Below are 15128 nucleotides of genomic sequence, written 5' to 3'. Positions count from 1 at the left end.
CAGGGAGCGGATATTTATCAACTGACCAATAAATACCATACATAATCTACAATGTCAAGATAAAAGCATTGTTGAGAATCATTTGGTAGAGGGAATGTTTTTCTAATCAAATTGAAATTGCATTCCTGTATTTGATATCCATGAAGATGCTTAAGAAAAAAACGACATCACCTCTGGCATCTAACTGTGAGCTATAATGAATAATAAAAAAACAAAAACAATGCGAGTGATAGAAATCCCACACGGGCGATAAAGGATCAGTTTATCCACGCCTCTCTTCCATCATAGCCATTGGAGAGGAAAGCATAACACTGACCTCAGATCAGTGTTTGGGGAGACCAACTGATCCAACTGCCTGTAACTCGATCTTATTAGAGCGTTAAGTCATTACCGCATGTACACACAGAGGCCTCACAATGCAATTAGCCATTAGCCCATCACACTGACAAAGCATGGCTAATTAGCAGATCGCAGGCACACAGGGAGCAGAACAAAACATATTTAATATCCCCATCAACACTCTCACAGAATATCGTGTGTCAGGTGATGTTTAGAGGTTTCTCATGCTTGGCTGAGCAGGCTTTCAGAGAAACAAGTTGTATTTATACATTGAAAACGTTAACTGTAAAAGTAGCTATAGGAAGAAGGTAAGAGATTTTCGATAAAGTAAAGGTATAACTTTTAAAAAATTCTGATTTCCATATCCCTCTCTGTGTTTTCAATGCTATTTGACTTGACCTTTTTCTGAAATAGTAAAGATTATTCAAACAAACAAACAAACAAAAAGTAAAAAAAAAAAAAACTAAAACTAAAATGTAAATATCTTTAACACAGGTCTATTGATGACTTCCCAAGAAGCTACATCAAGATCAAGTCTGTTTAAAATTCGGTTCTGAACGGATGTGTTTGTTGTAGTAGCTACAGAGCTGCTGGTCAGGCAGCTCCAACTTGGCTGCTGTTGGCGGAGGTGGAGAGTTGAGGCAGAGTGTTAGGTGTGTGTCTCTCTTTGAGAGTGAATGAAGTGGATTATGTTAGGTCAGCTCCGGCCAGATCAAAGTAAAAGTTTGACAAGAACTGAGAAACCTCTGAGAAATATATTCAAGCAAGCATGCACACACACAAACTTTGGCAGAGGACTGCCTGTCAGATTGCCAAAGGAACTACTCTTTGAGCTCTCCATAAATTTACTTTGAAGGAGATCTGACAGGGTAATAGCTTGTATGGAAAATAGTGTCATACAAGGAAACACACACACACACACAAAAACACTAGAGTTGTTCCAATACCAATTCTAGTATTCATAACTCATTAGTCTGAAAAAAATCTACTGGATTAAATGATTGTATGTCGATGACGAACACCGACAGTGTGGTCCTAGCAGAGACAGTAATGTTGGTCAAAAGTAGGAAAATGTCAGCAAATCATTTTTTACCAATATAAATGTATATTTTTTCAATGAAAATGTTATTGGGGTGATAATCTGTATCACCCCATACTCAAATCTCTTTCGGAATAGACATTGGAACATCTCTCAAAACACACAAACACAGAACAAACACATCTAAAAGTCGTTTTTTTTTATAATCCAAATTGTGACAAAAAAGTTGCAAGGAAACACATCACCACTGACATTAATTAAAGAGAATCAGATTTTATGAAGCAATTCTCAGGAAGTAAGTGCAGCACTGACCCTCCAGCCCCACCCCAGACAGACAATGTCAAATAAACTAACACATTTAAATTAGGGCATTGACCAGACCAGTCTGGGCTAGGAGCAACATCACCCTACTAGCAACCCGCCTTAGCAACCTGTAAGTAGGCCTTTAGAGTTGGCGAGGTTACTACAGCAGAGCTGGGCCTTGTACAAAGCTGAAAACACACACTGGTTTCTGTGGGTAAATGTGCCCTGTCACTGTGGTGGGATACGTTTTCATGGTGCAACATGCAGACCTTAGACCTGGCGAGAGCAACGTGTGGTGCTCCTGTGTTTCCTTGATATAGTTCATGGCCGAAACAGCCTATGAAGACCCTGTTTGAATTCTGGAGCACCACACGCATTGCTTACCAGGGAATCGGCTGACAGAAAGAGGGGATGAACTGGAGGCTGTAAAAGGGTATCAGGCACTAGACCAGCCTGGAGCACGCTGCACTAGGCTGGACTGGACTGTTCAATTCATACTGTTCATTTATATTGGACCAGACAGAAAATGAAATAAATCAAAGCGGATTAGGACAACAAGGTAAATCAAAATAGGAGCATGTCAAGCACAATAAAGCAAACTGAATGTGGCTCCTACAAACAGGTTTTTGATAGATTAGTAGAGTCAAGGCAGTGCAAAGCAGAGTGCAGGAAAATAAAGGGAGATAGACAGAACGCTCAAATGGAGCAGAACCGTGATTGTGATTTAACTAATTTTAAGAAGAAAAAACTGCATTTCACAAAATTAGAGTGGATTTTGTGTGTGTGTGTGTGTGTGTGGTCTGCATTGTGTGCAAATGTTTGCAAAGCCACACATATGCCTGTGTGGGATGATCAGACTACTTGAAGCAATGCTTTAGATCGCAGCTTAGTGATGGCTAGAGGAAGATGAGGATCATTGGCTGAATGATGTACGCATTGTGTGTTAAATATGCATGCACAGCGAAGTGAGTGTGTATGAGTTTTTCTGAAAAACAGAAGGAGAGAGAAGAAGAGCGAAACAGAATCATGCTGCAGTTTGCACTTTTTTTGCATGATCATTGCACATGCAATACTCATACATGACTCGTATCCTCTCAACATAAAAACGTACAAATTCATGACTAGAATGACACAAATATGGACACAGAAACCACCTCTGTGCTGACTGGTTTGAGGCTATCAGGGAGTGATATGAAGCTTTATGCAAAACATGCAGGGCAGCACAAACTAAAAAATGTTTGAGATTATTGAAAGATTATTTGATCACCACCATATCAATTCTTTATCATAGCCACTTCCAATCAAACCAGTCCAGTCTAGAACAGTTCAGCCAGCAGACTTGTCACCACCATGTTGCCCCTAAGCACTCCTCCAAAGTGAGGAGCTTTAAATATTTCACCTCCTGAAGATTAAGGTCAGGGCTGAGCAGAGGGGAGCATAACAGATCTGTGACCACTGCTTTTGGGAAAGTGAAGGACATTGTACTATATTACCCAGCAGGCACCAGGTGGTGGCGGCGCAGAGGACACCATGGCAACGCCATGAAAATGCCATGGCAACACCATAGCAACTGTGGCCTCATTTGCTCGCTGGTGGTGTGGTACAGCCCAGACTTGCTACAGTGGCATGGTCGTCAGATACACACTTCAGTCACATCAGTAATAGTAACATTGTTCATTAATTATTTCATCAATCAATTAATTGATCATCATCATCAACAATCAGTCAAAAGGAGCAAGAACACAGTATCTACTGGTCTCTGTTTTTTGCTAAGTGAGAGACGGACAGAGGAATGAGCGGATTTAAAAAAGGAAGTGATCGAAGGACAAAGCAAAGGTTTAATGGATGGGAACATCAATAAAGAGATGTTATCAACGTATGGTGAAAATTAAAAAGAGGAGAGGTGGAGAATTTTTTAAAAGCTTGTTTATAAAAAGTAAACAATAAAAAGAAAGTAGGAGGAGAAAGCAAAAGAGACATCAGACTAAGTGAGAGAAACATAGTGATGTGAAAAAGCAGAAAGTGAATAAAACGGATGTTAGGTAGTTTGAGAGGAGTGACAGACTGATAGCTATAGTAGATACAGATGAATAGAGAGTTTAGACTTTTACTTGTCTTTTTTGTCACAGGCACTAATGTCTTCACAGTCATATAGGAGGAATCGAAATTCAAAAATGATTTCAGTGTCTAGAATCGCTACAAAGCTAAACATTTAAAACTATTTCATCTAACACTTCCTCCAAATATACCAAACTTAACTAATATATATATATACCTGTATGTATATATATGTATATATTTATTTGTACATATATATTTCTTTATAGATAAATAATAGAATTCAAATGATAATTGAGTACAATAAAATATCTCAGTTAAATCACAGTATAACATGGTACATTCTCAAAAACATAGTATATTTTAATATATTCTTTTTTTCTCAGCATTAAATAAAAATAGATAAACAAAATAAGCCAGAGGGTTTTTAAGAGTCACTTCTGTTCATGCAGTCACAGACTTAAGTATTAGCGCCTCAATTGAAATCAAGAATGCTCAATGACATACCAGGTTTAAGCCCTGTTGATTGGTTGAAAATGATTGTGTTCAACTACACAGAAAGCAGCCAAACTGTTGCCGTGGTTTCCACTGTTGGGGTGCAGAGTAGAGCGAGCATACAACCACACTGTAAGGTGGCTACCCTGGGTCCTAAGCATTTGCTACAATTGAACTACACAACCCTCCCACCACAAATCTTTGAGGTTTCATTCAGCTAAACATGCAATGATTCTGGGGCTTTCCAAAAGATGGGAAAAGGCAAAAGCATTTCTCTTAAAATCACAGATTGTATTAAAAAATAGCCCCAAGCAGACCTAGAAACAAAGCAATCCATGTGCAGATAAAAGTACAGTCTGCCTCAACTGAACGGCAAAGGACTTAAAAGGGGAATTGAGAAGGTCAACTAACTCTTCGATCTGTGACAACATGCACAAACACCGCGCAAGTCCCTCACATAGCAGGTCAACCCCCCCACCCCCTCCTTCTAGCCATCATCAACAGCATCCAAAAAGCTACAAAGTCTAAAAGTAAGTGTTCTTTTGCTACATCATGTCAAAGCTACATTCAACTACAAAAGAAGAAGAGCTGGGCTGTGGCTGGTCTTAGTGTGAGAAATGAGGTGTATATGTTGACCTAATGAAAATGGAGGGCGTATGCATTGCAATGTTGGCAACACTGGCACAGTTTACACAGTAAATGGCTTTTGGCACAGCTCACGGGAGGTACAATGCTACAGTTCACTGCTCTCTCTTGAACACATAGCATTTGGTTTTCATATTGGTCAGCCAGAGCCAGGTGCTGTGGACTTTCACTGGTTCATTTTAATCACATCTGACCAAATTAAATGGCTACGCCAGCAAAATCATTGAAGATGTGATACATCTGTCTCTGACTGAAACATATGACCTCATTTTAAACTGAAGGAAAAAACAATTACAATGCAAGCAGCAAACGAATGTGCCATTGCATCTCTGTCACATAGAAGGTGGGAATATTGCTCAAAGTCAAACAGTCATCAAATAATCTTGATAACATGAGTTATTACTGACTGCATTTACTGAAGTCTCAGCTACTGTATATGCATCTAAAAATTGGAACTCAAAGCATTCAAGTCTGTCATATCTTCCAGAAGGAAATAGTTCATGTAAAAAATCATTTTCTCAACACAAGTGTCTGTGGTACTCGCACTTTATGTGTTTTTTGTAATCAATAGGAGCAACATGATTTAACACATAATCACATTTTTTTCACCTAAAATATATTTCCTGTAGATTTGTGCAGCTACACTGTGGCACAAATGTCTGAAAAATACAATATAGAATTGTGCTTTGTACAGTCTAAGACTTATAAATTCAGCCAAGGTACAGTGTAATAGTGAAATATAATAATATCAATATCCTTAGAGACCTTTTACATTACACTGCACTTTGTTTTAATTCCCTTCATTCCTCTGAATAAATCCTGACTGGCCACTTTCATAAAAATAATAAAGGTTTTAGATGCATGCCTCTTCCTCAGCATCATGTAGCTACAATTATTAAACTAACCAGAAGCCTCTTGCACCGGTGTCTCCAAAAGCTTATTTGAATATTATGCAGCCATCTAGTGCCAATTACAGATATTGCACCAATCATCCCCTTCATTCACTTACATGATGGTGATTTATGCGATGTTCACATGTGGGAAGAGATGAAGGGGCTTTGTCTATGAAAATACATTTCTTGACTCTTGCTCAGAAGCTCTTGAGTGGAAAATTTGCACTGCGATTTAATCATTCCCACTTCCAATACTAGCCACATCCAGCCTCCTCCTGATTAAAACACTAACACAGTGAGAGAAATATATTGATAGCATAAAAAAGAGGTTATGAGGAGAAACGTCTGAGTAAGAAAGAAAAGAAAAGACAGACATAAAAAAAAACTGCTACATGTTTTTTTTGTTCTTATTGTTATTTCTCTTTTAAAGTTCAGTTTGTTTTTCAAATACTTAAACTGTGTTCGAGCTCTGGTTGGACCAGAGGTGACATGACAAGCTCCAACAAGGAGGAGAAAAAGTGTTTCCTGTTCAGTCTGATTGGTTAAAAGGGTTTCTAGTAAAACATGACATCACATAGATGGTCCTGGGGTAGAGCTAGATGGGTCTGATGTTGTCATGAGGTCACTCTGGGCAAATAACCAGCACTGTCCTTGCTGCCCAGTGAAAGGTGATCAGGCAGACAGAGTGCATGAGAGCTGACTGCATTGCTTTTCATACCAACTGATTTTACAAAAGGGGAAAAAAGAGGGGCAGTCTCTCCGACACCAAGAATCAGTCCACCAATCTGTTCAAAAACCAGCCAATGTGGACATGGCGCCAGAGTTCGTTGACCAAACACTGGTCCCTTTTTAGGAGAGGATGGATCTCTCCTCTTCCCACCAAGATGTGTTCTCAAAGCCAGAGGGAGGGAGACGTTTCGAGCATAAATCTGTGTGTGTGTGTGTGTGTGTGTGTGTGTGTGTGTGTGTGTGTGTGTGTGTGTGCTCGTGCATGTTTGTGTACAAATATGACATCATTACTCACAGGTTGGAGATTACTCTTATCCTTAGTTGTGACTCGGGGAGGGGAGGAGTACCGAAGATGACATCACAAAGCTCAATTCTGAGCGGAGTAGAAGTTCAGGAGCTGCTGTCCCCAGTGATGCAGCCTCGCCTTCACTCTCTTCATCATGGGAACCATCTAAACGAATGTAGCTCACCCTTGTGTGACGTCTTACTGTTGCCCTTACTAGAACACGTACAATTGAGCGGGTGGCATTAGCGTTGCTCTCACACAGAGCAGTGTTAGCATTAGAAATGCTGTCCATGTGAGTTCCCGCAGTGATGGTGGCTAATTGATTACCTATGGACACCAAGGCAGCCAATTCTCTGCTGTCATCCCTGCGTTCTGCTGCAATGGTACCACGGTTATCAGTAGCAGTGGTGCTCGCTCCCACGTCTCCCTCTCTCCTCTCCCCCTGTCATACCTCGCTCTCCAGGCTGGAGAAGTGGGCTGACCCTCGGCGTGAGCACAGGCTCTTGGCTTTGAGTGGCAGGTGGGGGGAGTAGAACCTTCGTGGCTGTGGCACAGAGCGCAGTCTTTGATACTGGAGTTTGGCACTGGCTGAAGCCTGAGCCTGGCCCTGGCCTGACATCCCCACCCCTGCTGGTGGTGAAACAGAGGATGAGGAGGGGGGAGGCGGGATGGGCATTGGGAGGGAGGTGGGAGACATGGACGGTTGCTGGGGCGGCGACGGTGAGGGTTGTGGTGGATGGTCTGTGGGCTGTGTGCTGAGGCTGAGGTTAGATTGGCTGCCTGATTTGGCCTGACTGGGATCGGGTTTGGGGGGCAGGGGCTTTGGACGAGAACCCCCGCTGAAGCTGTGGCAGTGGGGGAGAAGCTCTTCCTGGCTGTGGGAAAGCACTGCAGCTCCTCTCTTGGAGTGGGAGGTGTGCGAGCGCCTGTGGGGGTGTGGGTAAGGATGTGGTTGGGGATAAAGGCTACAGGAACACATTGTGGCCCGACCTGCTTCTTCTCCTCTGTCCCTTGCACGCCCCTTGCTCTTCCCTCCACCACTCTTCCACTTTTTATCTCCCTTTACAGGGATCTTGTCCATGGACCAGTATCTTCTTGGAGGAGGGAAGGCCGCAGGAGGTGGTGGCCACTGTGAGCCGAGTCCTCCACTCCCTCCCCCTGATCCCCAACCTACTCCTGGCCCTGAACCCCAAAAATCAGCACCAATCCATCCCTCTGCTCGAGTGCCCAGTAAGGAATCATCCCGGCTGTTAATACTACCCCCTTTCTCTCTAGAGGGGTAGGTTCCAAAGAACCAGCCTCCTCCTCCTATGCCTCCTATTCCAGTGCTGCTACCCCCTGCACCTCCTTCCCAGTATCTTTCGAAACGACCAAACTCCCCTGATGAGCCCTCATCTGAATAGCTTTCCTCTGCCCTGGACCTGTCCCTCTCTGACTCAGAAACTGCCCCTCTACCTGCTCTCCTCCCCCTCTCCTCCACCCGCTCTCTCACTCTCTCCCTTTCTTCTTCTTCTTCTTCCTCATCATCATCATCGTCCTCATCATCCTCAGAGTCCCACTCCTGGAAGGACGGCCCTTCTCTTGTCTGTGCTTTCTCTTTTTCATAATGCATTAACAAAGGACGCCGCTCCCCAAGTCTACTACTGTTGTCTCTGTCCATCCCTCCACTTCTTCTCCTCTTGGAGGATGGAAGAAGAGGATGAAGGGATGTTGGAGGGGTATTAGAATCACCTCCTCTTCCATTAACCCAAAATTTGACTGATGCCGGGAGTTTGTTGAGGTTAGGGTAGCGCTTACTAGGGGTATGATGTCTTGAATGAGGGCGTGAGGACTTAGGGCGCCTCTCTCTACTTCTGCTGCTGTCCTCCTGTTCCCTGTCATTTCCATCATCTCCACCCTCTCTCCTTCCTCTCTCCCTCTCTCCTTCCCATGAATCCCGACCCTTCTCTGCAAATGAGCTCCGATACTGAGCAGAAAATGAAGAGTAGTCTTGTATTCCCCCTTCCCTCTCTCCCTCTGCCTCTCCTTCCCTCTCTGGCTCTACATCTCCCTCCTCTGGCTCAGAACGTCTTCCCCCAGTCGATTTCTTTCTTTTCTTTGTCTTAAGTGCCTTCTTCTTCTTTTTTTTCACCTTTCGCCGTTTCCTTTCTCTCTCTCGCTCTCTTTCCCTTTCTTCCCTTTCTTCCCTCTTTTTCCTCTTTTTGCTCTTTTTCTTTTTCTTCTTCTCTTTCTCCTTCTCTTTTCTCCTCTTCTTTTCCCTCTTTTGCCTCTCACTTTCTCCACCTGCTCCACTCCTCTCTCTCTCGCTCCAGCTTGCCCACCACTCTTGGAGCTGAGACAGTTGGCTTCCCCCTCTGTCCCTCTCTCTTTCTCTGTCACCCCAGGATGTGCGCGGTTTCCTTGGGGGTATGGGTGGTGGTAGGCGCCCGTGGCTGAGGGAACGAGGCCGGATGATTGAGCGTTCCCTCTCTCTCCCCCTGCCAAGGAGAAGGCTTGACTCCTCTGTCAGCTCCTCATCGTCATCATCATCTTCTCCATCTATCCCTCCAGTCCTGTCTCTTGTGCTCCTGGAGGAGCTGTAAGAGAAGGTAGGAGAGGTGGAGCGAGAAGATGAGGCCGATGACGACGTGGATGTAGATGAGGTGGTTGACGAAGAGGATGATGACGTATAGTGCAAGGATGCTGAGGGAGAAGGAGGCGTGTAAGAGGGGCTGAGGGGTACTGGCACAGGAAGTGAGAGCGGGGGAGAGAGGGGGCGTGCCCTCCTCCCTCCTCCCTCTCTCACTCCCTCTCGTGCTCCTCCCCTCCGCCCCAGGGGCAGAATGTTCTCGTACAGTGGCCCTCCAGGCTCTTTGGGCTTCTTGGGCCTGCGCTTCCTCCAGAAGGATGAGGGGAGAGGGGGAGAGGGGTGTGGCAGCGGGGGTGTAGGAGGCAGAGGGGCCTGACTCTTAAGAGGCAGTCTGGGAGTGCCCAGAGGTTTAACGGCCCCTTTCCCCTGACTTCCGCTGCCACCTCCCACCACCCTCTTCCCCACCCCGTGGTCCATGCCCTTTTCAGAGTAGAAGGCCACACTGGCTGGAGGAGGTTGGGGATGGCCCCTGGGCATAGTCTTGGGGGTCTGGGACCCTGCCTGCTGCTCAATGCAGGGCCCCAGTCCCTCAGGGTCAATGGGACCATAGTATCTTTTATAACCATCAAGTCCCCCACCCCCTCCAGCAGTTGAAGCCCAGTTTGGAGGGACTTTCTGAGCAAAGGGTCCCATGTCAGTGATGGCCCCTCTTACAGCCATTGGGTTGGTGGCTGTAGCAGATTTGGGCAGCCTCCAACGATCCACCACAGCCAGTCTGCGATCTGGTCTGGGCAGGAAGGTGGAGCAAGGGAGGGGTGCACCAGAAATGGGGTTGTTGGACGGACCCAGTGCTGTCCCAGAATGCACCACGGTGGGAGGAGAGCCTGGTAGAGGTGTTTTGTATACGGGCTGCGGTTGCTGCTGTTGTGGTGGTTGCTGCTGTTGCGCCATGGCAATGGCTGGGTTGGTCATGGATGTTGAGACAACATGTGGCTGTGACGGGACTGTCACCATTGCAGTGTGGTGATGGGTAGGCAAAGATTTAGCTCCACCTGGTGCTGTTTCATCCTCAAAGCTGCAGCAGCTATACATACCCTGAAGAAAGAAAACAAACAGAAAATCCGATTCACAATTTATTTTTGAAGAAACACGCAATGCAACAAAATAAACATTATTTCCTGACATGAAAAATAAGATTTTGTTGATTTTTTTAAATGCAGGTATACATTGGCAGAAGAAGAAAAAACATATGTCTACAGTCAGTAGACTTTAAATCTCATAATAGAAATTGTACTTTACATAAGACTTTGTATTTCTGTATGTGCTTGAGAGGCTGAGAGGAAGTAAAATGAGACTGGAGTGGATAAAATGAAAATAAAACAGCAATCCAATAAGTTCCAGTTTTCAAAAGAAATGCAAGATTGCTATTTTTCAGATAAACATCCCTTCCTATTTATAGTACAGCTGTGCATTGTTTGGTTAGCAAAATTGTATACATAAATGCATAAATTACAACCACAGGACTGAAAAAAGATAAATGATTATCAGTGAAGCTACAGTAATCATGTGCATATGGTGGAGTCTGCTTCTGTCAAGGTCACTGTCAAAGGAACAGGATATCCAGGGTGTGAGCGGAATTGAATTTCAATTAATCTCCCGAATTGACTGAGTGGAATTGAATTGACCCTGGACCTCACACTTTCTAACACTTACTATCTGTAACAGATAAGGGCACACAGACAGGAACACACATGCCTACACATGTGTGTGTCTACAAAGGAAGTGTTCATCTGATTTTGGATCCAATTACGTAGTCCTGTTGATGGGTCACATAATTTAACATACTAAATGTGGCTATGCAATGTTTTAGCACTAAGATACTTTAGAAAGGCTGTCAATTAGCAAAACATATGTTCAGGTAGGACACAAAATACTACACACACAGAGACACAAACACTTACCCTGCTGATTGCCAGGAGAAAGTCCAATTTGCCAGAACTGGTGGCCATGCAGTGTCGAAGCTTCCAGTAGACCAAGTGTTCCCAGGCAAACACAAGCAAACTGAGGCCCATAGCCACCAGCAGCATATAGAAAACACCAGCCATGTTGTCAATATCCAGTTTACTGCTCATCACCTCAATTTTGTCATTATGGCAGATACCCGACAGCCAGAGGCGCTCCAGCATCTCAATCTCATCTGGAGAGGGGTTGGATTGGGAGAGGGAATGAGGAAGATTGAGGAAGCGGTGAGGAAAAAGGGAAATGGACAAAGTTAAAAGGGAGAAAAGTAGAGAGGAAAGTTGACATTGCAAGACAAGACATACAGGGTTAAGAGATGTGAGAAGTGATCATTTCTCATTTGGTTAAAACCAAATAAAGACACTGAAGCTTGGGGTTATGTCATGGTTGTACTCTGATATAGAGAGATAGAAGGATTGACCTGGATGGATAGATAGATAGATAGATAGATAGATAGATGGATGGATGGATGGATGGATGGATGGATGGATGGGTAGATATGTAGATAGTGAGATAGATAGATAGATAGCTAGATAGATAGATAGATAGATAGATAGATAGATAGATAGATAGATAGATAGATAGATAGATAGATAGATAGATAGATAGGTAGATAGATAGATAGATAGATAGGTAGATAGATAGATAGATCGATAGATAGAAATATAGATAGATAGGTAGATAGATAGATAGAGACACGTGACACACAAGCTAATAATAAGCACTAAAGCACAGGTCTACATTATTGGTTGCTGCTTTCCCATTATCTAGGTGACGCCTCAAGGTCAGGGGCCAGAATACAAAAAGCAGCGCTGTGTCCAAAGTAGCAAAAAGGAAGGGGACTGAGACAAAGAGAGAGAGTCTAAAACAATGAAGTAGAACTGAGAAGTAAAATGGCACTGACAACCTAATCTCAACATTGTAACCTAGAGTAAATGGGGAGAGGAGGAGAAAGGGATACCATGTGCCACAGTGAGATGGTGGGATAGGTTGAGCAAGCGTTGAAGAAAGGGAGAGAGGTAATGTGAAAGTTGGTAAGAATATTTTACAAAGACAGAGAGGGAGCAGCATTCTCTCCCTGTCCACAAGCCCGTCTGGGGACATGAGAAGACACAGAGACATAGGGAGTTAGATGAAGCTGCAACCAGGGAAGCAGAGATGGAGGGCGAGAGGCTGAGATTGTGTCATTATGACAAACAGTGGGAACACTCTTCATCTCGAAGAGAATGAAAGGAGAGAAAATGTGAAGAGAGAGAGAAGTGATAGGATGGAAAAGAGCAGAGGCAGAAGATCCTAATCATTTAATTGTGCTGGAGAGTTAGTCGGAATCTCCATCAAGGTGGTAAGCTCTGAGGGATCCAAGATTCCCATCTGTTAACCTACCAGCAACCAGGCAAGACCACTTCACAAACTACTCTGTCTTATTTCTTAGAATCTCACTGGCCTAATGAATCCAGGCTGCCCTGCTAAACCTGAGATTGGCTGTGAGGTTCGCTGGTGTAACCATAGTGATGGACAGCCAGAAGATGCAGTGTATGATTCATGATGGAATTAAAGAGGAGTACTCTCCAACGCAACATGTATTGAAAAAGCTTTCTGTTACAATAGCAGCAACAGCAGGATGTGCAACACTGCTATAATAACCTGCACACTGCAGGCTCCAATGGCTAAAGCATGGTTTAAAAACTGAAAAGTCACACATTCACTCGCAACACTGAACTGCTCCGCAAACTCAAGCTCTAGCTTTTAATTTGTGGCGTCAATAGCTGTGCTTGCATAGCTTAGATGAGGCAGACTCAGTCATCTGTGTGATCCAGCTAATGTGTCTACTGTAGAACATCATTAGCCAATCAGCTGTGGCCTACAGCTAAAGCAACAGATGAACACACTGCTGCAGCCCACTGGCAGACTCCTGTATCAACTCCTGGTTCCAGTTTCACTCATACACTCATACATTCAGAGACGTAGGTCTTCTTCATTCAATCCAGATTATTGCCCCATTGAAGACTGTTGCCGTGATTGCCATTCAATCGCAGCTGTATATCCAAACAGAAGCCTGATGTGAAACAGCAAGTGTCTTCTTGAGAGGTAAAGATAAATAGGTAGAATCATGTCTGATCTCCACTTCACAAGCCCCAGTTGAATCCCTTCTCTAAGCTGTAAGTCTTATCTCCTGGCTTCCCTGCCATTTGACTTCCAGTGATTCATCCTGTGCTCCCTCTTTTACCACCTGACTCTTTCTCATGGTCCCTGTTTCTTCCCTCTCATAGTCCTGTGTGATGGCAGTTGTCTCTACCTCTCAGTCACAGCCAGCTCAAGCCTGCCAAATCTGACAGGTGTGTCAAATCCACACTCCACCTCTGTCATTCCTGGCAGGTCAGGTCAGGTATAGCTGGCACACTGCAAACACAGAGCTGGCGTACACAACAAAGACATAATTCAATAAATGAAACTGTAGTCGTGTGTCTTCATTTGTGCATATGCTAATGTGCAAGTCACTTTGTGCATGCTCTGGATTTTGCCAATGGGCCAGATGTGGGCGAGAAGCCAGACATGTTCAGAGACGCTGAGCTCCACAGTTGTTGTTGAGCAGTAAACCATGACCCGTACAATCCTCTCCTTTTATCACAACATGACAAACCTCTCGGCATGCAAGATTTCAAAAAAAAGAAAAAAAAAACAGCCTGCCAGCCAAGAGCTGCAAACCCCGCTTCTCACATTTTTTCTAATATCTGCTCACTGAATAATATATTCTTGGAATCAAAATCCCAATACTATGCAGAAAAAATAGTAGAGGATCTGATAAAAGGGAAAAGGGAAATCTTGCTACTCAGCAGTTCTGCCTTTATCAAGAAACAGGATGTAGTGAGATCTATGGCTCGCCTTTTAAAGCTGTGGTATGAATCAGCAGAGACTGCAACAAGAAGAACAATACACTCGCAGGGTTGACAAAGCAATGCCGGACATTTCTAGTGTCCCTCTATCCTCTTATACGGCTCGATATTACTCAACACTGCCAGTTACAACAGTGATGTAACACCGTGACACGGTAAGCAAAGCTAAAGGTGTGATGCCAGGTCCTTGAGCCGCAGGGCGATTTTTGAGATACAGCCTTTGAGGGCATGCTGAGCCTCCTCCCTCCCTCGCTCCCGCCACATCCAAACAAACTAATCCTCTTCCTAAGTAATCCACTCAAATAATGCCTGCATACAACTACAACCCTCCGCATTCAAAACCACCCTTTAACTAGATTCATCCTGCATACACAGCTGAGGTTTTAGGGTTTTTGCAACACAGAACAGAAGCAAGGACAGGGGCATACACCAGGAATTAAAGGAAACAACAGGCACAGCATGTTAAGGCTGTCTGGGCTCTCTTGTTGTTATTATACGAACACATACACACCCTTTCCCAGGTCCAACAATTCAGCTCCAGACACCAGCCTTATTTAAGAGATCTTGGCACCAAATTGGCATTATCAGTGTGTAAGCAGCTAAAGTGTCTGCACGCCAGAAGCAGCTAAAGGGCTTTGTCCGCCACGCCATAAGCAAAGCTTATTTAAAACAGGAGGAAAAGCCAAACAAGCAGCATCCGGTTGAGACAATAATATGTGTGTGGCGGACTGTGTAAAATGACAATCAAGAATTAGTGTACTGACAACTAGTGCTAAAAACAGATTTTCTCCAGAACCGTCTCCCCGTTGATTAATCCTAAACACAATTGTTTGAGGACAAAAAATAGCACATTTATAAC

At 44.1% G+C, this 15128-nt stretch overlaps 1 protein-coding gene across 2 annotated transcripts in view; it reads right to left on the bottom strand.

Annotated features, from left to right (window-relative positions):
* The window catches only part of LOC109993686 (glutamate receptor ionotropic, NMDA 2D), a 59904-nt gene that overhangs the window by 7329 nt on the left and 37447 nt on the right, over nt 1-15128 (bottom strand). Inside the window, exons 15-16 of one of the 2 annotated variants that reach the window (XR_010666814.1) lie at nt 11318-11553; nt 6797-10451 (exon numbers count right to left, since the gene is read on the bottom strand). Coding sequence is in view for 1 of the 2 variants with exons in the window: in XM_065958207.1 (XP_065814279.1) it covers nt 7233-10451; nt 11318-11553 (3455 nt within the window). In the remaining variant the exon portion in view is untranslated. Of the gene's footprint in view, nt 1-1635; nt 10452-11317; nt 11554-15128 lie in introns of those variants that run through there. The other variant, XM_065958207.1, reaches the window with a different exon arrangement.

The sequence above is a fragment of the Labrus bergylta genome, chromosome 8 (assembly GCF_963930695.1).
Source record: "Labrus bergylta chromosome 8, fLabBer1.1, whole genome shotgun sequence".
NCBI classification, from domain to species: Eukaryota; Metazoa; Chordata; class Actinopteri; order Labriformes; family Labridae; genus Labrus; species Labrus bergylta.
The sequence above is the reverse complement of the archived record's forward strand: the minus strand, read 5'-3'. Positions and strand labels throughout refer to the sequence as shown.